The following is a 21,728-nucleotide window of genomic DNA, read 5'->3' as shown; positions in this document are numbered from 1 at the left end:
AGGCCCTCCAGGCCGAAGATCTGGAGCGGGAGGGACGCACGCCGCACGCACAGACGCACGCCGCACGCACAGACGGACACCGCACGCACAGACGGGCAGGCAGGCAGACACCGCACGCACAGACAGGCAGGCAGGCAGACACCGCATGCACAGACAGACAGGCAGGCAGACACCGCACGCACAGACGGACACCGCACGCACAGACAGGCAGGCAGGCAGACACCGCACGCACAGACAGACACCGCACGCACAGACGGACAGGCCGGCAGGCAGACACAGCACGCACAGACAGACACCGCACGCACAGACAGACCCCGCACGCACAGACGGACAGGCCGGCAGGCAGACACCCGCACGCACAGACAGACACCGCACGCACAGACAGACAGGCAGGCAGGCAGGCAGGCAGACAGACACATACGAGTTAGCCACAGTTTTACCGTCATTTACCTGACCATTTCACCCAACATCCGAACCTTTCATACAAAGTGTTTATCTGAGAGAAAGGCTGAACATCGCATCATGTTCTCAACTCAAACACAACCGTTTGTATAATCGTGATTTCAATGTTGACCACAATAATCGTGATTCTGATCTTTCCCACAGTCGAGCCGCCCTACCTGGGCTATGAGGATGCCGAGGACCACCCCCAGCTGGTGAAGCGTGCCCAGGGCCCCCCTCAGCGACGTGGGGGCGATCTCCCCCACGTACATGGGCACGAAGCCCGTGGACAGGCCGGAGTAGAGGCCCACGATGAAGCGGCCCGCGATCAGCATCTCCCAGGACGCCGCCGCCTTGGACAGGCCCATGAAGGCGGCCGCCACGAAGGCTAGCACGTTAGCCATTAGCATGGAGTTACGCCTTGGGTGGGAAGGATGGAAAAAAAGGAAAACGCAGGACTTGAGACATTGATAAACACGTGTTACACAGATGGTTTGTCTGCGTAAAAATACTAATGGCTTTATTTGTGTAGAGACGTTTAAAGGTGACATTATACCACCAAGTGTGAGTAGTGTGAGGGGTGAGGAGTTAGCCGTTTTGAAATCGGCCTCTTCTGAAATCACATGTGGGCGTGTCCGCCTAGATGTATGACAGCTAGATGAGCAACGTTTGCTGCAGTCCAGTGGGTAGGCTGGTAGACTGATCTATCTAGCACGCATCTATGTGGACACGCCCGACTTGTGATGTCAGAAGAGACCGATTTTCAAAAAGGCTTGTAACAGCTAATCACACTCACACCTGGTGGTATAATATGTCACCTTTAATCAACACGTTGTGTTTAACAGATGGTTTGTCTTAGTTAAAAATAATGATGACTTTATTTGTGTGGAACTGTTTAGTTAGAAAAGCAGGTTACGAAAGGCTTAACGAGACAACAATAAATAAGATCCACAAAATCAAAATCTAAAAACTACAAAGAGACCGGAAAAACTACAAAAAGTAGGATGATTCATCCTACAGCAACTTCCAAACTGTGCAAACAGTTTATTTTGTAATAACGAGTCTGAAGAAGCTCTGATCTCTTCTGGCAGCCTGTTCCGCAGCCTATGGCCGTGGTGGAGTCCCAGTCCTTCTCTGTTTAAGGTCTCGGTCCTATACCTGCCAAAGCGGTTGACGAAGAGGCCCATGGAGAAGGAGCCAACGATGCCGCCCACGGAGAAGATGGCGACGGAGGTGGACCACAGCGTGGTGAGGGTGGTCCGGGAGATGTGCTCCGAGTACCTGCCGGTCCACGTCTCGTTGTAGAAGCCCTCGATGATCTGGTGGTGGGAGACGGGAACGTTGGCGTCGATAAAGGGCAGCATTATTCGATCATTCGTTTTAAGGAGGAGAAGGTCTATATCTAGGTCAGACTCCTGCAAACATGTGAATGACCAGTCGTTCGTTTACATAAATGCTTGTGAATGTAAGCTAAACTGCCATTCTGAGTGAAATTCCAACAATGCGTTATTTTCTGTTATTATATAAAAAAAAATAGAGAACAGCACAGCTAAACAACAGCTGTAGACTAGGGACGAGATGGAGGGGCTTACGTAACACATAATCCTATAGACTTGACGATGAATCCAAGTTCAATTGGAAAGCCCATTATGCTAGTTGGCCAAAGTGGCTTAACGATAAAGATTTGTCATCCGTTATTGTGTGGTATTTTTGTTGAATATGTATATATATTTCAAAGGAACAACATGAAGGATTTTTGCATGCATTAATTGCTGACCATTTCTGCCAAGTAATCTTACTTTAAATGAATCCTTCCCTGACTCTCTTTGTTCTATTATATTAGAGCAGGGACTGTTGTGCCAGGAGAAAGGAATGAGGTAACGATAAGCTCGTATAATGGCTAAAACATATATTTTTCGTAGTTTGAATGGGTGGAGGTGTAATGTTCTGACCACACTGATCTAACCCCAACCTTGTCATCACAATATGAGTTACAGCAGTAAGAAAAAAATGATTTTGCCTTTCAACTTTTTTTTATTTTCCGAGCTAGTGGTGGATTATTTCGATAACCTCAGCATTGAAATGAATACATGTGGATAACTGTGATTGATTTGTTTGTGTTCCCAGGGTGATTTCCATTGCCATGGCGATGTGTACTCACGATTTGAGGGGCGTTGATGACGCCAGTGTTGTAGCCGAACTGTAACGAGCCAATCACAGCAGTCCCCACGGCAAACAGCAACGGCAGGGTTAACTGGTAGTCAAATAAAAGACACATTGTTGTCAGGTGTCTGTAGTGTACCTGGCTGTGCAGGTGTTTTCCTCTGGCTGCACAGGTTTTATAATCGCCTCCCTGCATAGGTGATATCATCTGTCTGTACAGGTTGTTGTCACCTGTCTGTTTTGTCCCCTGTCTGTACAGGGGTTGTCACCTGTCTGTACAGGTGTAGTCACCTGGCTGTACAGGTGTTGTTACCTGTCTGTACAGGTGTCTTTCTGTACAGGTGTTGTTACCTGTCTGTACAGGTGTCTTTCTGTACAGGTGTAGTCACCTGGCTGTACAGGTGTTGTTCCCTGTCTGTACAGGTGTCTTTCTGTACAGGTGTAGTCACCTGTCTGTACAGGTGTAGTCACCTGGCTGTACAGGTGTTGTCAGCTGTCTGTACAGGTGTTGTCAGCTGTCTGTACAGGTGTTGTCAGCTGTCTGTTCAGGTGTTGTCAGCTGTCTGTTCAGGTGTTGTCAGCTGTCTATTTAGGTGTTGTCAGCTGTCTGTTCAGGTGTTGTCAGCTGTCTGTACAGGTGCTGTCACCGGTCTGTAGAGGTGTTGGCACCTGTCTGTACAGGTGTTGTCAGCTGTCAGTACAGGTGTTTTCACCTGTCTGTACTGCTGTTGTCAGCTGGCCGTACCGGTGTCCCAATATAGATGCACGAAGCCTCTCACCGATTACATCACCCGGCCGGTAATAGCACTGTAATCCTGCTTGTGTGTTGGAAACGCAAATGCTCAGTGCTAATAGGCATTTCTTAGTGGTAACTATGGAGACGTGTGCGGCTTCAGGAAGGATCAACGGCTACGTCATGTGAGGTGACCGTAGTCGCCTTGCCAAAAAGGTCTAAAGAATGTCGAACACCACCTGTGTTTGCAAACTGTAGTACGCGTACCGGTACGGCTGGTGGGAGTGGGATTTTATTCCTCAAATAGACACTATCTACTTTCTATGATAAAAATGAAGAGGATAATTAAAAATAAATATATTCTATTTTTTTTTTTACCATTACTATTATTACTATACTTGTGTGTTTTTATATATTTTTTAGTATTTGAATATGAGGTGGTCCCGTAAAGGTCTTGATGACAATTCAGTGGTTCACCTAAAGTCAGAGGCTGGGAACCGCTGGTCCAACAGTCTCTGGACCTTTAACAACTGGAGATACTGGAGTCATTTACTTGACTGGGCTTTTATGGTTCCACGTTCCCGCATCGCAATCCCCACGCAGACGCGAGGCAGTCGTGAACGTTTATGGTTCTGCGTCAGGTTTTAGCGGACCAATCACAGCCCTAGCTGCTGCGTCGCCTCGACTGGAGGTTACGATTTTTGGGAGGCGCACGTCCGGCCCTTGCGGTGGACGCATGGAGGGTCCGAAACGCCCTTGCGTTGCGGGAACGTGGAACCATAAAAAGCCCTTAAGCGCAAGTGCGTGCAAGAGATGGGATGGTGCGGTGGAGGATTCCACGTCACATGCTTTCGTGTGGACGGGTTCCTGGTTTTACGCTTTCACTTAGCCTACGTCACTTAAAGTGAAAGTGTGGTAATGTATTTTACTGAGCTTGCAAATTGTTTGATGTTGTTGAAGGCTCAGTTGATGTGAGATATATAGGATATGAGATGTATATTTGTGTAAAAAATATAAAGGATAAAAAAAACTGGATAAACAGGGATAACAGGGATAAAAGCAGTTGTAAAATATCTGTGCCACGAAGTGTATGCATAAAACTACAACAAAACACACACCGACAACCAACTCTGTGCAGATCAATCAGAAATAGCTATAGGAGAGATGGACAGTTGTGGATTTCATTATAAAATTATAATACGAATCACTTTGCCTCTTTTAAATAGCATTTTCGAATATTGTATGAGCAGTAGTTCAAAACAGATAAGACACAGACACTATATACCACATATAGCCTACCACAGATGTGGTAGCCTATGTGTTACATAATAAAAATGGCAAATCATAATAGATATAATAAAAGTAGTTATCTTTCAGGACAGGACAAGTGATTCTTCCCTCGTTTAGACCAACGACGTGCGCGTTTTAACCCACACATCATCAATCATAAAACTGGACCGATATTAACTATGTGCCTATTCAACTATCATGAATCGATTGCGTAAATTTACCTGATCGCTGCACTCCATAGTGGCTGTTTGGAGTAAAACAAAATAGAAGTAGGCCTATATCTCAATAGCAGAGATGGGCTTCTTATAAATGGCGCAGAATGTAGCAAATCCAATGTAGACTCTGCTACTCATAAAAGTGATCCATGTTCTGAATTGAAGTTAAGATTTGTTTCGATTTAAATTCCATTTATCCTTTTATCCCAGAGAGAGTATGGGTGTCTTCTATTTGTTTCTCGCGTGTTTATCTCGGCACACAATGGCTCTTCAGCGTTAAGAATAAGCAGGTTAATTCCATTAGCGCCATCGGGTGCTTCTGATTGGCTGTGGACTGGGAGCGCATTTACAACTGAACGGTGAATCATGCTTTAGGGAAGAACTGGGGAGAGATACAACTAACGGTAACTCTAATTTACTGCAAACCGTTACTGCAGAGTGCAGTTTCATAATTTTGAAGCCTAACATGGGTTCATTGATTTGTCTTTGTAAAGTCAGTTACTTTTCCCATTTGGCTTTAGTAGTCTGCTGGGAATGCTTACCCTATTTTTCAGATTTATGTATAATACTTTATAATTGATACTCCTTTAAGTCCGGTTCTAACAAAAATGAATGCTTCATTGGGGAATTCCAACTCAACCGATGCATCTGTAATGTATTTTACAGATTTTATATATTTCAATATTTTTGGGGGGGTAGGGTTTGGGGGGGGGGGGGGGGGGGGGGGCAAAACTCCATCCAATAAAAAGCTATGTTGTATTGTGAGTCGTGTTGCCATTGGCCCGCTCGTTGGGTTGCACCGACCAATAAGAGTGCGTTATACATCACTCTTCTGTTTTTGACTCAAGCAGACCCGTAGAGTAGACCTCTACACGCTGTTGCTGCTGGAATAGTCTAATGTTGGATTTAAAGGGGGAAAGCGAGAAATTAACTTTGAGAGTGATCCACTCGCAAACTTTCCGGCTGCGGGTCTAACGGGTGCGTGCTTTTGCTCTGTAATGTAATTTCACGGCGGATAATAAATAAACGTGTTGCATGGACTGAGAAAAGAAAGCGTTGTTTGGAGTTGAACAAAGAGGTGTGCTTGCTTTCCTTCCCTCAGCCATTGTCCCGGCGGATGATATACAAGCGCCACTCTGATGAATGAAACACGTTTGGTTTGCATTGCGTTAAGAGAACGCCAACTGTCTTAAATGGTCCATTAATGTTAAACCAGAGTTATGTGTATACATATGTCTTAGTGTTGTTAAATGTGCGCATACAAATAAACCAGGCCATTCAGGGAGACTACTGGTTTAAACCCTAGTTTTTTTTTCATACTCATAAATCAGGTTCCATTTATATGTTGCGCGTGTTTTCATTTCCAATCATATCCCTACGATACAATGAAATTAAATCATGTTTGCGACCAGTTTGTTTGTCATTCTGCTATCCTCTACTGTTGCATTGACTTGCCTCGAACTCAGCCGCCCCCTAACATGCAGCTACCATTCTTAGTGCGCAGTTGTGCGTCTACTGAACCTTTGTTTATGATTTGTATTACAATTGTCCTCCACAGGTTACGGTGCTTAATGCAACACTACCCGGTGCGGGTTTGGCCCCAGTCATGACCTCCGGGAACGGGAACAACGCACCCTCGGTGATAGGCAGCGTCCCACAAAACGGCAAGAGCATCAGAATACCCCCGCCTGTCGTGAAACCGCCGGTCCTCACCCATCTCATCGGGGGGTTCGTCATACAAGAGGGCGCCGACCCGTTCCCGGTGAGTAGTATAGCGTGGTAGTACCAATAACAGCAGACAATAAGTCAATTTAAGTCCGTTGTAATTCCGCTTCAGAGACACAGGGGGGCGCACAGCATCAGTTTCACTGATTGATGGGTGAACATGGAAGTAGTTAGTCTCTAAGAATGTATTGATTCATCACCCGACCGTTGGATCCAGAGGGAATATTAACAGAGGTCCGTCTGTAGGTGGAGCACCCCTCATTCTCCATCGATGCCCTGAGGAGATGCAGGCGTCAGCCGGTAGCCCAGAGCCCCAGAATCTCCACCAAGATGGAGGAGTTCTCCTCCAAGGGTAAGACCCTGCAGGGTTCTTTAGTATAACATGCAGCCAGTACGGTAGTGTACCATGCAACCAGTACTGTAGTGTTCCGTGCAACCAGTACTGTAGTGTACCGTGCAACCAGTAGGCCTACTGTAGTGTACCATTCAACCAGTACTTTAGTATACCATGCAACCATAGTTTAGTATGCCATGCATAATGCAACAAGTAGGCTACTGTAGTGCACCATGCAACAAGTACTTTTGTTTCCCATGTAGGAAGTACTTTAGTATACCATGCAGCAAGTACTTTAGTTTTCCGTTCAACAAGTACTTTAATGTATCATGCAACAAGTACTTATCATGAAAATAGTACTTTAGTGTACCATGCCACAAGTACGGCACTGTGTACTGCTTCAAATGTTACTTACTGGTTCTTACTTACTGTTAGTGTTGTTGCTGTTTACTTACTTACACTTTTGATGTTGTGTTTAGTCCTTGCTAATGTTGTCGTGTGTGTGTGTGTGTGTGTGTGTGTGTGTGTGTGTGTGTGTGTGTGTGTGTGTGTGTGTGTGTGTGTGTGTGTGTGTGTGTGTGTGTGTGTGTGTGTGTGTGTGTGTGTGTGTGTGTGTGTGTGTGTGTGTGTGTGTGTGTGTCAGAGCTGAGGGGGCTGCAGGGGGGGCCAATGCTCACCTGTGAGCTGTGTGGAAAGGTGGACTCTGCGCACATCTTCAAGGGCTCCAAGAGGTTCTGCTCAATGCTGTGTGCCAAGCGGTAATTTATTTTATTAAATGTATTAATTTTTTTTTGATAAAGTGTTTTATTTACATAAGGCTACTGTGCCTCATTGGATAGATTACTTTTTTTCCTGATAAATTTGTCTTGTACTCCAGCTTTGTATTTCACACCGGTTTGAGACTATGTTTATTTTTTTTATCCAGCTACAACATGAGCTGCACCAAGCGCGTGGGCCTCTATCCCCCCGGCAGACACACCCTGGAGAATCTGAACAGAAGCCAAAGACAGAACGGAGAGCAGAAGAGGTTAGAGTCCAAACACAAAGTGAGTATAGAATGGATGGAGGCATTGTCTTGTTTCATTCATGTAGAATTTCGCTTTGTTACTGCTGATTTGTGCTAAATACACAGGCTGTTTGACTTCTGTCCCATTGCTGTTCACAAACGGGACTAAATTCAGATTGTACATTTTGCCAGTTGTAGTTTTGAAAATCAGCCTCTTCTGACATCACAAGTGGGCGTGTCCACATGGATGTGGCTGGATATATCAACCCACCGGCCTACCCGGTGGACTGTAGCAAACGTTGCCTCATCTATCCGTCATACATCTAGGTGGACACAGCCACTTGTGATGTCAGAAGAGGCCGATTTTCAAAACTGCATGTAACGGCTAAACACACTCACTCCTGGTGGTATAATACGTCACCTTCAACCAATTTCTTAAAGGAGACATACTATGCCACCAGGTGTGAGTGTGATTATCCTTACAAGCCGAAAATCTGCCCAATATGACATCACCAGTGGGCGTGTCCACCTAGATGTGTGCTGGATAGATCCGTCCACCAGCCTACCCCGTGGACTGAAGCAAACGTTGCTCATCTATCCAGCACAGATCTAGGTGGACACGCCCACTAGTGACGTCATATGGGGCACATTTTCCGAAACGGCTCGTAAGGTCGAATCACACTCGCACCTGGTGGTGTAACATGTCCCCTTTAACACTAATTTCCGAATGGGATTCACAAAATAACCACATTAAATACCGTGCTGCAGTCAGCCACTCGCTTTCCCGTTCACCTTTAACCAAAAACCAACTCCTTCGTGGTGTTCTCAGACGGAGGTGGGCTTCGAGCGGAAACCTCCGCCCGGCGCCTTCCCCTCGCCGCGCCGCGCCCGCAGGGCGACCCAGGGCTCGGCGTCGGAGCGCCGCTCGGTTGACGCGTTCAACGGGGGGCCGGCGTTGCCCAAGTCGCCCCCGGCAGCCGGCTCCCCCCCCTCCCCCCCCCCCCCAGCAGCTGAAGGAGTGGGGGGGGGGAGGCGGCGACGGCTACGACCTGCCTGCCTTCCCGCTGGTCCTCCTGCCACGAGATCCCGGCACGTGGGGCGTGGAGAATGTGTACAGGTTCATCAGCTCGCTGCCAGGTGAGGGCTCTGAGGGGATACTCACTCACTCACTCACTCACTCACTCATTTATTCATTCGTAAATTCATTCATTTATTAAACAGGGACGGGCTAGAGCAGGGCTACTCAATTATGGGAAAAATCATAATCACGATTATTTTGGTCTATATTTAAATCACGTTTATTCAAACGATTATTTTTTAGTTTGAAGCATGACGTGTTTATTCAGCATGTCTCTCCCAAAAAACACTTTGTAACTGAGAACTTTCGCCATAAAAAAATACACAAAATGGTAAAATAGAAAATGGCCAGTCTAAAGTAATGTACAGATCCAGCTGTTCTCAAAATTCAATTAATCGCCCAGCCCTAGGCTGTGGCTAGGTAAAGGTACTGGGTTCGATCCTCAAGATCGGAATTGGACCTGATCCTTTTATTACTGCATGATTTCTACTCGAGGAAATGTCGTTTCTGCACGATCTCGTCTCTGGGACTTTGTCTTGGAATAAATGTAATTTCTGAATAGACTTTGCGACCAGTTATTTCCAAGGTTGATGTGTTCAGTCCCAGAGGGAGAAATGCTTAATTTTCTCGTCGTGTTTTTTGTGCATCAGGGTGCTTGGAGATCGGCGAAGAGTTCCGCTCGCAGGAGATCGACGGGCAGGCCCTGCTGCTGCTGAAGGAGGACCACCTGATGGGGGCCATGAACATCAAGCTGGGCCCTGCGCTGAAGATCTACGCCCAGATCTGCCTGCTGAAAGACTGCTAGCCCTCCTCACCCTCTCCACCCCCCCCCCCCCCCCCCCCCCCTCCCCAGAACCAATGTGCTCTCTGACCTCACCGGAGACGCTGGGCCGGGACCATGGCCCGTGTCCTGTTGAGTTCAGACCCTTTTCTTTTCTAATGTTATTTAAGTTTTAATGTAAAGCCCTCCCTCGCCTTTTTAGCCTTAAAGAGGGACCTGGGCTCCACTTTGATCGGCCGTTTTATTGACTTGTTACCACTTGTACTGTGACACAATCTTGGGTAAACTTGAGCCTTTTGAAAAGCGTTTACACGTTTTGTTTTCAACCTGGGACAATATTAGCCAGGGTGTTACTCTGGTGATGATGCTGTTGTGATATGTTTTTAAATGTTTAAATTACTGTTGCCTTAAGGGAGGCCATTGGGCCATATTTGACACTGTTTGATAATGAAAGTAAAACCTTAAACAAAAATAGTGCATTTTCAATTTCTCTTTCATGAATGGGATGTCTGTTCAGACCTCATTTAAACGCAGGGTGAATAAAAAGTTGCACTCAAAGAAGCATTTGCAATCAAATGAACCGACAATGTATGTGATGGCTTCAGGCAGGAAGAACTGAGGGCCTTCCTATGTGTTTAAAAGAAAACAAGAGCGCTTGATTCTAGAAGTAGCTGTGTGGTGGAACCAAGATGGCCACCCAGTGTATAAGGCCCGTTGAATGATAAATGAGAGTGGATAGGTTAGCAGTTTAGTAATCATAATACAATAAACATGTCCCTGGTTGAGGCCTTAACAATCGGTCGTAGACAAACAACTCAACTGAAATGGCTTTCTGCAAGATGCATTCTGGTAAACTCAACTGTTGGTTACTGTGTTTTGTAGATTTAATTTGTTAGGTCACCTACACCAAAGTCAGAATATTCTATTGAATTAAGACATTGTTAGGGCACAGGATACACTCTAGATTACAATGTTACACTTTGCTTATGTATTTTATTATCACGGTGGCAGAACTTCTGAAAGTATTAATTTATATGTAACCCTTGTAAAAATATGTGCGAAGGTATTGAAATTTTGCTTTTTTACGTTTGATAAACTTACAATAACAAACTTTTTTTCAAAGTGAAAAGTGGCCTTCAATTGCTGATTCAGTTTTTTGTCTCAAAGGTGCCTTTTATCCTAAATAAAATCCTGAAATCTTCAAAGGGTGTAATCAATGTGTCGCAAATGCAAAACCATTGCTAAAAGAAGGGCCCATTATTTCCAATGCAGTCGAATGTCTGCAATGTTCATCGTAAGTGCCGCTCATTGAGTTCCTGAATTCGGTTGTGACAGCCAACCCCTGGGTTCAGAACCCCAGCCTTCCTTCCTGATTGGAGAGGTGCCCGGGGTCTAGCGATTAAGGTGTGTGCCTACTCTCCCTGCTGTAAGGTTCTGTTCTATCCCCCACCTGGCTGCAGTCTACCCAACCCCTAGCTGGTTCCTAATCTCTAAATAAAACCATCCCAGGAAGTTGCTTTGGATAAAGTGCCTGCCATAGGCAACTGTGGCCACGTACATCATCACATAATAAAGGGAGTTCAAACAATTACATTTTAAATCAAAAAGGTAATTTATTTGAAATGGTACAAAGCAAGGCGAAACAAATGACTAGGGATAATTGCTTTACCTGCAAGGATATGTGGGGAAAGAATGAGATAAAGCAAAGCGCCCATGTGAATGAGAGTGAAAACCTGCTTATATAACCCCACCCCTGTACTCAGGTGTGGTTAATTTGGTCATGAAGATACTGAGGCCTAGCCCTTCGCTTGCAGTGGCAGTTAGGACTAAAAGGGGGTTCGGGGGCTTGTCACATATATGATAATAGTAAATTGTATAGTTTAGATAAACCCTCTGTTGACCAGCTGGGGTAGACTTGAGTTGTCAGCTAGTGGGAGGTGGAGTTATGACACTGCAAAATGGTGGGCCATCATAATCATGTTTATTCAAAAAAAATCTGCAAGGTAAAGAAGGCTTATCAGACATGTTTTGCACACAGCTAACCTGTAAAGGGTCACATGACTTAGTATCGTGTTATAGGCGGAGCTACAACAAGGTAATCTGGAAATGGAGGGAAAGTAGAGAGAAGAAAAGGAGAGTTTGTCTGTGTGTGTGTTCGTGTTGGAACATCATTGTTTCTGCCAACGCAAACCCATCAGCTCCATGTTGAACATTAGATTCATGCAAGTTGAGTTTGTAGGCGAAAGCCCTTATGCATATTGTGTGTTTGTGGAAGACTTTGTTAAAGACTTCGGAACCCTATGGGCACAGCTCATCTCCTCTACTGGTGAGCGTGAGCTAATTCTTTCTCTTCATGCTGTTTTGCTGTCATTGTGATGCGTTTTGGAAATCTGAATTATTTTGGACTCTTAAATAATTATAAATAATTAAAATAATAATTAGCTGGCTATTTTTCCGTATTTCTTCAGCATTAATCGTTTTGAGGTCAGTTGAATCCGATTGGGACGCGGGATGAGGCAGCGTTGTCTTTTCAACAGCCGTAGCAGGCTGGCGATTCGCAGATCTCACAAGAGTTCGACCTGGTGGCCAGATTCACTGAGGAAAAAACAAAACAAGGTATTAGTCCTGTGAAACTCACATGACACTGCCCCAACCAACGCCACATCAGAGCAGTGGGCTTCAGTTCAAACCCATTGGTGTTTGTTGTTTGATAATTATATTGCAGAACATGTTGATTTGGTGTTAGCTAACTTATTATTGCGTCGTTTTTCGGGCACGTTTGCTAGCACCCTAATGTTTTAATTCCCTGATTTTTCAAAAATGATTTTCATGTTTCGGATGGCGCACGCGCGCACACACAGGCCTACATTCTACAGCGAACTTGCCTTTCAATTTGAACTGTCACTACTGACAGAAAGCGCGGCAGCCCTACCTAGTTCGGCGAAGAGCTTCCCGGCGTTGGGGTCCCGACACAGGGGTGTGAAGACGTGCGGCAGGGCGGGTTGGGAGCACACGGCGGGCATGCCGCCCTGGGCCTCACTTCGATACCCGCGGGCCGTCGCAACCAGACGCCATAGCATCTTCACACTCTGCAGAGGATACTCGTACTGCCCCACCTGCAGCAAGCTCAAAACACCGCCCCGTTAAATAACAGCGCTAGCATTTACTATTTAGTCACGTCTTATCTATTTAGTCAAGTCAAAGGGGACTTGACTAATCCCTAGTAGGCCTACATGGCTGACCCCATTAAGGAGAAGGTAACTTGTTTAGGGGATTTTGCTTAAGGACACCGACGCTGTGGACATTTGGATCACACCCAACACCCTGTTCTACTATACTGAATACACTATCCTGTCCCCAGGATTATCAGCGGAGCAGCGGAGGTAACCATGCAGCACAAGATACATTTAATAAATAGGCCTGTGGATTTTGCAGAGTTTACCACCGGCCACTAGGGGGTAGTATTGGATTTCAGACCGCTAACCGGCTCAGTTAGGACCTTATTGTGTTTGCCAGCTGTTTAACATTATTCGTGTAAGTCCATTATCATTCTTGATTACTATAGTTGTCAAGGTTGGTTAAGTTCCTGAAGATATTTACGTTGTAAATATCTAGAAATCAAGAATAGCCTACTATTCTGCGTAATAAACTACAACACAAAAGAGTAGGCCTACTACACACGACTATGAATAAATAGCCTATATATAATTCAAGTTATTTCTGGAAAAAAAAAAGTATGCTATGTTGCTCTTACCCTGACGGTAACAGTGCAGGAGGCCACGTGTAGGACGGCGGCAGCTACGGCCACGGCGATGATCCACTTCATTGTGCTGCTTTATTTAATTGTGAGACGCCAACAGCTGCCTTGTTGTGGTTCTCTTCGTTTTTCAGTAGGTGGTATTGGGCACTGCATTCCCACACGCCGTTTATAAAGGGTGTGACTGTGGCACACATGCTATAGCGTGGCCAATCATTAACTGACGCCACTAATGTAACACCAACGTTTTGGGTCAATGTGGTTCCCAGGCGTTGTTTGGGAAAATGAATGGGGAAGTGTATATGCAAACGAAGTTCTGGGAGTCTACTGAAATATTGATGCCATATATTTAATAAATTATTAATGAATACTAAAATGAGTGTTTATATATATATATATATATAGGGGCCAGTCTGTTGTGCTTTCTCAGTCAATAAATTAGCTTTCTCTGTCAAACGCTCAAATGAGGAGCCAAAATGTAGAGTTATGGATGTCATGCAATCAATAGGCTGGTAAATGATTGAAGATAAACAACCGATTTTATTAAAAAAAATATTGGATGACATGCATTTAAAAACTTGCCCTTGCCTGTCAAATGAACTTTAACTACTGACAGAAAGTTAGACAGACAGGCAGACAGAAGTGTGATCAAGAGTCTAAAGACCGATAGACAGGTTTGCAGACATGTACGTATGTATGTATGTATGTATGTATGTTTATTATTCCATCAAGTATTTCAAAGGGCCAAGTGTGTTGGCCATTTGATAATCTACCCTTCAGTGACATCAAAAGTGGGAGAGTCCATCCAAAGTTATGCTGGACTAAAGCCAGTAGACGTCAGTAGACGTCAGGAGACGGTATCAACTGGTATCCTGTCACTAACTCACTGATACCTGCCGATTGTAAGGGTAACAAAGGGCCCTTAAGGGTAAATGGAGGCCTGTGTTTACTCTTACCAGAGAAGTACTTGAGGCTTACTTAGTGCCAGGATCTGCCACCAGGATGTCGTCCTTTAACAGTTCAAGAGCTGCCTGCGTGTCTCCACTCAAGGTCTGCAAGGATGTAGGGGTCTTTAACCCCCTTGCGTCGCGTGACCGTGGAACCATAAAGAGCCCTTTACACTGTAGGAAAAAATCCTATCATGTATATCTGGGTTACATCTGTGTTTATTGGAATGTAGGGAGTACCTAGGCATAAGTTTATGGTGGTTTTTTGGTTGCTTCGTTCGGGATTTCAGCATCACCAAACATATGTTCCTGTACACAACGGGCTGGTTGCTTGCTTGGCCTTCAGCATTGCTGCCTGCCGCTCTCTCCAGAACCGCTCATCCAAACAACTTCACTGCTCTTCCTTTTGGTCTTAACAGCCAAGTACGAAGTAGATTGGATATTTAAAAAAGTATGGGCTCTGAACAAAAGCACAGGAAGACTCATCTTCTTCCTGCACGACGCTGATGCACTCGTACGTAAAAGTTGCTCAAGGCTTAGATGCTTACGCCACTGGCGCCTTCTCTGCGATGAGTTCAGTATAAAGGAAGAGAGCAGCACAACATCTTTCAAACCAACAGTTTTAACCCATCAACCCATGTTTTATTCTTTCACACAGTTTTTGTCTCCTTCAATGGTACATGGCAGGCACTTCGCAGTACTAGGCCTAACAAACGTAATAATGCTGATAAATATGAGCAAATGCACAGATTAATAGTTCCCGTAACATACAAAGGTGTGATACAACGATATAAAGGTGATCATGGTGTGCTTCTTCTACGAAGGGAAATAGGGCCTGTGGGCTATCCTGATCACTCTGTACGTGTTCAGTCCCGGGGAGTCGAACCCAGGCGACACGCCATTCTTGCCGAAGGGATAGAAGTTGAACAGCTGTCTGTCCTGGGCCTCCAGAGAAACGGACGCGCTGTTCACCTTCAGCTTACAGGGGTACTCCTGCTCAAATACCACCCGGAACACCCGGTCCTCCAGGTAGTCCAGACGGATGGTGCGGTACTTGGCCGGCACCGACGGGTCCATCTGCGGCCCGAACTGCTGCATGACCAGCACCCCGTCCGGGTCGGCCTTGATCTCGTAAAACGTCATGTTCCGGTACGTGAAGATGCCCACGTACGGGTCGGAGCTGGGCGGGGCGGCCAGCGTGCGCGCGGCTCCCCTGAAGGCGGTCTCGATGGCGGGCAGCAGGCGGCGGTAGACCTCGGTGACCAGGTCGGGGCCCGTCTGCGGCCGGACTCCGGCCATCAGCACCAGCAGGCCCAGGTTGAGGCGCGGCACCAGGGAGAGCGTGGCGGCGTAGCCGTCCAGATCGCCGTCCTTGCGCAGCACGTCGTAGCCCCGCAGCTCGTTGACCTCCCAGGGCGTGGCGGTGGCGTTGGCGAAGTAGCCGGCGTGGCAGCGGAAGGCGGGCGTCAGCATGGTCTTCAGGGTGTCGTCCCGGAGCAGGCGCCGGCTGTACCCGCCCAGGAGCACCATGCTCAGCTTGGCCATGTCGGCCGCCGTGGAGTACATCTGGCCCGCGGGCCGGTACCAGCCCAGGTCGTAGAGGGGCGCGGGCTGGCCACTGGCGTAGACCCCCACCGCCATTTGGGCCCGGACGTCCGGGGTGATGTCGAAGCCCGTGTCGTCCAGGCCCAGCCGCTGCAGGATGTTGACGCTCACCCATTCCTCGAAGTCCACGCCCGCCACCCTCTGGGCCAGGGCCTTGGCGAGCAGGGAGAACGCCACGTTGCTGTAGTGACATCTGACCGGAGGGGGAAGAAAGGCCAAAAGTCATGCCAAGATAACCCTTGTGTGTGATTGTGTTTATATATATATATATATATATATATATATATTAGGGCTGCTCGATTTTGGAAAAAATTAGAATCACGATTTTCTTATTTTAAAATAAGCTCGAAAATGAAAAGTAATCTTATTTTAACTCGATTATTACAAATTAATGCATTACTCATTCCCAAATCAGTGGTGTTGCGTAAGTTTAATATTCGACCCACACTGAGTTAGTCAATAAAACTCCCTCATTTGTTCTAAATTTGCTTAAGTACATTTGGTAAGAACGATTATGTGTCATTCCATTTGATAATCTCATTTAACTTCAATTGGAGTGGATTTAAAATATAAATTTAGAAATGTGATTATTCGTGAGTTAACTCATCAATACCATGCGATTAATCGCAATAAAAATGTGTAATTGTATGACAGCCCTAAAATATATATATATTCCATCAAGAATTTCAAAGGGCTAAGTGTGTTGGCCATATGATAATCTACCCTTCAGTGACATCACAAGTGGGAGAGTCCATCCAAATGTGTGATGGACTAAAATCAGTAGACGTCAGGAGACGGTATCACCTGGTATCCTGTCACTCAGTGATTTGTTATGGTAACAATCACTGATTGATTAACACAAGTGTTAATGGAGGCCTGTGTTTACTCTTACCAGAGAAGTACTTGAGACTTACTTAGTGCCAGGATCTGCCACCAGGATGTCGTCCTTTAACAGTTCAAGAGCTGCCTGCGTGTCTCCACTCCAGAGGAGATTAGTCTCCCGTAATCGCCTGGGTAATCCTGAAAAATAAAAGTGTAAAAGTGTATAATAAATATACAGAAGCAATATAGGTCCTTTAGTGAAATAAATTTAACTAAATTGAACCTACCCGTTAAGTACCTATTTATGACATTTTTAAAGCGTAAATACATACCAGTCGATATTTAATGGGCTTGGGCCAGATTTCTAACATCTTGGCTAGTTTGCCAACATATCAGGCCCAGCCAGTTTGCTGACTGATGTGGTGTGAACCAGCCTGCCTGTAGGCCAACCTACTCGGAGCGATCCAACCTGCTGCAGCGACCCCAAACCCACCGTGTTATGCCATATCCGTCTGGTCATCTTCAAAACCGTTTTAAACTGTGCTATTGGGATATATGATTGAGAGGTTATTCGTTATGAGTAAAATATTTAATTTCTAATTTATAATTACCTATTCGTTAACCCCAAAGGAGGAGGAGTTCTGGTAAACCTAGTTCAATCCAGGAGTTGTTCTGGGTAGTCTAGATTAACTGTAGTCTGGTAGTTTAAGGGGAAGACCCTTAGTCTCACGGCACATTGCAAGTTTTTTTTAATGTAGGGGGGTGAGGGATATCTTCTCTGGCGAGACAGCACTGTCTAAGGGTGCACTCACACTAGGCAAGGATACAAGGACCTATGGGCCATCGATCTGGGACTGTAAATTGTGAACAGTGGATCGATCTTCCCCAGAACCTCAAAAACTGGCCCCATTGACTGGGGGCTGATTTAGTTTCTATCTTTAGCTTTAACATTAGCACAGTATGATGGTTTCAGTTGTAGGGTTACATCGTTTCAGTTGTATTGCTCATTATACATCCATATATAATGAGCCATGGTACAATTTCATCTATTGGAAATATTTACACATGTTTAATTTAACTTGTGTACAATTCCCCACTGTTGTTGTTGTTTAGGCTGGAATGTAATCCCCCTCCTTTCTAGCAGCATACAGCCGGGGGAGCCAGTTAGCTCAAATATAGCAGGTTGAGCCAGTTAGCTAACATATAGCAGGTTGAGCCAGTTAGCTAACATATAGCAATTTGAGCCAGTTAGCATCTCAGCCTCTCAGACCACCAATTGGCTTAGCGGGTTCCCTCCTCGTCCCAGAACACTGGGTGTGGTCTACAGTGGAGTCTCAGCAGGAGACAGGCTTTGTTTGTCCCCTATTTCTGCCTCTTTAAACTGCAGCGTCCAGGTTCTGCAGAGACCAATGACCCATCAGGGGGGATTAGCTCTATGTTTGGAGACCAGCTCTTGTCCAAGTATAGATTCTCCTGCTATTCGTGTGGGCATATGGGGTTAGTTGAGGCTCTGTGATTACGTTGATGGGAAGGCATGTCCTTAAAATGAAGACTCCTGGGCATTTTTCAAGTCGTTTCACAATTTCGTGGGTTAGGATACCAAAATGAGACGACTCACATTTCAAAAACAATGGCAACTCATTCTGTCAAAATAACCTGGCGCAAACCCGGTACATCGCAAGGTTAGCTTCCAGATAACCCCGCCCATTGCTGCACCGTCGACTTCCTTCTATCGCCTCATTGGATCAGAATCGAAAACATCATTTAAACTTTAGACGACGGCAAAAAAACACTGTACATGACCATAACCTATAGATTGTATTCCAATGCTTATCGACTCAACCTCAATGAAAGTCATCGCGTCAAGTGTCTCGGATGCGATGCCGACGTGATCGACTGATTTGGGAGGGTGGGGGGGTAGGGTTAGGGTGTGTGTCTGTGTGTGTGGGGTCTTCTCACCTGAGAGCTGGCTGGCCATCCTGCGCAGGGTGATGGATGGGAGGCGGGCCCGAGGGGAGGCTTGTCCGGGGCGGCCGCCTCTCCCCAGCGGGTTCTTGATGGTGAAGTTGTCGACGTACTTCTCGATGGGGTCGTCCAGGGAGCCCACCCCGCCGTCCTCCCACAGCTTGTAGAGCATCAGGGTGGGGAAGATCTTGGAGAGGCTGGCGATCCTGACGGAGAGAAGATCAGATTGGGCTTTATTAAAACCTGGCCGCGCAAAGTTCTGGAGAGTGGTAAAACTGACCTTTTACTAGTAGTAGTAGTAGTAGTAGTAGTAGTAGGTGAGGTGGACGATATTGACTAATCATCCACATGGTACATTATTAAAATGTATATTAAAGTATACGTTATCGACCATAACACCCAAGAGGTGTCTAATCCAACCATCTGAAGCACCACTACTGTAGCTGTTTGTTTAACACTTTTCCTACTGGCGGCCAGGGTGTACGTGGCACGAGTCTGAACCTAATATTGGAGAGTACCTGTACGTGGTGTATTCAGAGGGGGGTGGAGAGTTGGGGTCGCTCCCGTTCCTCTTGCCAAAGTTCCCGTTCCAGAGAACCGAGTCGTTTAAGATCACAATGGCCGATATCGCAGGTAGGCTGATTTGGTTGACCTTTGACCTGAAGAGGGCATCGACCTGTTTGGAGTTGAGTGAGAAGAGTATCGGATAAGATGTGTGTGTGTAACTCTTATTTGGGAAATTTGAGACTTTCGTTGACAGGAAATTTGTGAATGCAGACCGAAAACAACAATTTTGTGTCCAAAATGGGTCTCCCAAAGGTCAAAGGTTTTGCGCAGAGACACACCTGTTCAAGGGCCTGTTTAAGCACGGGGATGGGATGCGTCAGGGCCACGGGTTCGGGGAACCGGGGGCAGATCGTCTCCTTCCGCAGGCTGTCTGTGGAAACTGTTTCTGAACACATGGGAGATGTTGCTTATGGAGGAGTTTGTACACACACACACACACACACACACACACACACACACACACACACACACACACAATAGACCATCTCTTGAGTTAAATTGATGATGCATGGATTGGATATTTTAATTAAATAAGCCCCAGAGCGAAATTCACCACATGGCATTATTTATGTTCAATGGCAGATTTTTTATCTTTAAGCATCATGTGTTACCATTTTACATTCTTATCAACGGTACCTGACAAAATGTTGTGTTTTGCAACAGTTGTCTTTAGGTACCAATCTTGTGGGACGTGATTGCGTCAAATGTGAAACGGTCGTGTGTGGTGGTGTGTCTGCTACGGACATCGTCTCTAATGGAAAACACATGCTGTTGCCGCGGCGACTCGGTGTGTCGGACGGGACACGCCCCTCTCTGGTCTTTCTCAGCAGGGTTTAAACCTCTGAAGGGTCCGATAATCCCATGGCCGCTACTACAGTACGCCCGGCTTTGTGTAATCCCTCCACCGCCCACACAAACAAGCAATTAGACGTCAGAATGGAAAGGTCTACCCTCGTCGATGATAAAAAAAAAAATCCTGAAAGTGTGTGGGAATCAATCCCAACAGTATGTTTAGATATGGTGATCATCATCATCATCATCAAGATAATAATCAGTGAAAGTGAAAGTCTTTTAGTTTGTGTTATTTTGTGTTGTATTTTGTTTTGTTTTTACACACCCATCTCCAATTTGGGCATCCTGTATTGCCAGATGAAGCAGGTCGTCATGACGACAGACAGCAGGAAGAAGACCACCATGCCCAGTTTGGTCCATTTCACCTTCATCGCGTCGTTCCTGTACGCAGACCAAAAGCCCACACGGACACACATGTACTCAATGAGTTCTCTCGGCACAGCATGAAAGACCGTAGCAGCGTTGATGAATGAGCGCAATGCAGGCCAGGAAAGGGTTCATCCACATCCACAAATGTATCTTTCTGACTTGAATAATAATAATAACAAATACAAATGAACAGAGAATACTAAAGTGTACGTCGGTCCACTTAAGTACCTTATCCGAGCAGCATATGCCTCAGCGTGTGATTGCTTTAACTGACCAACACCGTTTTACAGCTTATCTTGTCCTGCTGTTGATTCGAGGCGGTAGATAACGTTCTCAGATAAATCAAATACAACTCCGGTTCTCTGTGCTGACAAGGAGCGAAAGTTTTTAAACGTACCTCCACACCTCCACACTCCTACGGTGAGGAAGAGGATCTTCAACGGCCCCAAACGCCCTTCATCTTCAGCCGTTCATCTCCTGAAGGGGAACCTCCTCAGCCATAAGAATCCTCTTGGTGCTGGGTCTGTTCATGGACGAGGAGCAGGAGGAGGAGCAGGAGCAGGAGGAGGAGACACCTCCAGGGCTTCCACAGAGCTCCCGTCCACCGCTTGCCAAACACCACTACCTAGCTGCACTTAATCCCCGGGGCGGTGATCCCTGGACGTGCTCCAGATCATCATCATCATCATCATCATCATCCCACTCTGCATCAGCGCCATGACGTCATAATCCACGGAGAGAGAGCGAGAGAGAGCGAGAGAGAGAGAGAGAGAGATGGAGAGAGAGCTGTTGAATGGAGACTAGCAAAGTGCTCACATCTGCTGGGGGGATTTACCTTAATGTCCGTCTTAATGCTGGTCTTAATGCTCATCCATCCGTGGATTCCTTTGATTATAATGGAAACACCCGGTCAGCATCAGGTCAGGGCTTCAGCATGGTGGTAATGCTGCTCTTGAGGAAGAACCATCATGAGCAAATCAACATGGTTTCCCCAAGTAGGACAGTGGTGGTCGAGAATATACCAGCCACCCGCTAGCAAGGAATCCAACCCTTTGGTGTCTCGCGACATCAAACATAT

The 21,728-nt window shown here is 46.1% G+C and overlaps 4 protein-coding genes across 8 annotated transcripts in view; 1 reads left to right on the top strand and 3 right to left on the bottom strand.

Annotated features, from left to right (window-relative positions):
• LOC132462664 (solute carrier family 2, facilitated glucose transporter member 1-like) overlaps positions 1-5,149 on the bottom strand; it is a 10,799-nt gene extending 5,650 nt beyond the window's left edge. Inside the window, exons 1-5 of one of the 2 annotated variants that reach the window (XM_060058332.1) lie at positions 4,849-5,149; positions 2,603-2,695; positions 1,600-1,760; positions 621-861; positions 1-20 (exon numbers count right to left, since the gene is read on the bottom strand). The exon at positions 1-20 is cut by the window's left edge and continues 143 nt beyond it. In XM_060058332.1, coding sequence (XP_059914315.1) covers positions 1-20; positions 621-861; positions 1,600-1,760; positions 2,603-2,695; positions 4,849-4,866 — 533 coding nt within the window. In that variant the 5' untranslated portion in view covers positions 4,867-5,149. The remainder of the gene's footprint in view (positions 21-620; positions 862-1,599; positions 1,761-2,602; positions 2,696-4,848) is intronic. The other variant, XM_060058323.1, reaches the window with a different exon arrangement.
• A 737-nt stretch (positions 5,150-5,886) lies between these two features.
• On the top strand, positions 5,887-9,790 carry LOC132463952 (polyhomeotic-like protein 2). Its single transcript, XM_060060086.1, is given in 8 exon segments — positions 5,887-5,920; positions 6,401-6,604; positions 6,814-6,919; positions 7,545-7,659; positions 7,827-7,947; positions 8,737-8,984; positions 8,986-9,044; positions 9,636-9,790. Coding segments are annotated over 7 exon segments (960 nt in total). The 5' UTR covers positions 5,887-5,920; positions 6,401-6,448.
• A 1,569-nt stretch (positions 9,791-11,359) lies between these two features.
• Positions 11,360-13,849, bottom strand: LOC132462924 (guanylin-like). Its single transcript, XM_060058707.1, has 3 exons — positions 13,521-13,849; positions 12,699-12,882; positions 11,360-12,361 (listed from the first exon to the last, which is right to left on the bottom strand). The coding sequence occupies exons 1-3, from the start codon at positions 13,590-13,592 to the stop codon at positions 12,297-12,299; spliced, it is 321 nt and encodes a 106-aa protein (XP_059914690.1). The 5' UTR covers positions 13,593-13,849; the 3' UTR covers positions 11,360-12,296.
• A 1,241-nt stretch (positions 13,850-15,090) lies between these two features.
• LOC132462546 (putative beta-lactamase-like 1) lies at positions 15,091-21,380 on the bottom strand. Of its 4 annotated transcripts, none has more exons than XM_060058136.1 (7): positions 21,056-21,380; positions 20,547-20,662; positions 19,708-19,808; positions 19,381-19,538; positions 18,857-19,068; positions 16,990-17,095; positions 15,091-16,268 (listed from the first exon to the last, which is right to left on the bottom strand). In XM_060058136.1, exons 2-7 carry the CDS (start codon positions 20,650-20,652, stop codon positions 15,287-15,289), a joined length of 1,665 nt encoding a protein of 554 aa, XP_059914119.1. In that variant the 5' UTR covers positions 20,653-20,662; positions 21,056-21,380; the 3' UTR covers positions 15,091-15,286. The 4 variants fall into 4 exon arrangements, with proteins under 4 accessions (XP_059914119.1, XP_059914101.1, XP_059914092.1 ...); XM_060058118.1 differs by having other exon boundaries at positions 19,708-19,814; positions 21,056-21,379; XM_060058109.1 differs by having other exon boundaries at positions 19,708-19,814; positions 21,048-21,364.
• Between the last annotated feature and the right edge of the window lie 348 nt (positions 21,381-21,728).

The sequence above is a fragment of the Gadus macrocephalus genome, chromosome 1 (genome assembly GCF_031168955.1).
Source record: "Gadus macrocephalus chromosome 1, ASM3116895v1".
In the NCBI taxonomy this organism is placed as follows: domain Eukaryota; kingdom Metazoa; phylum Chordata; class Actinopteri; order Gadiformes; family Gadidae; genus Gadus; species Gadus macrocephalus.
This window is presented reverse-complemented; position numbering and strand designations above follow the sequence as displayed.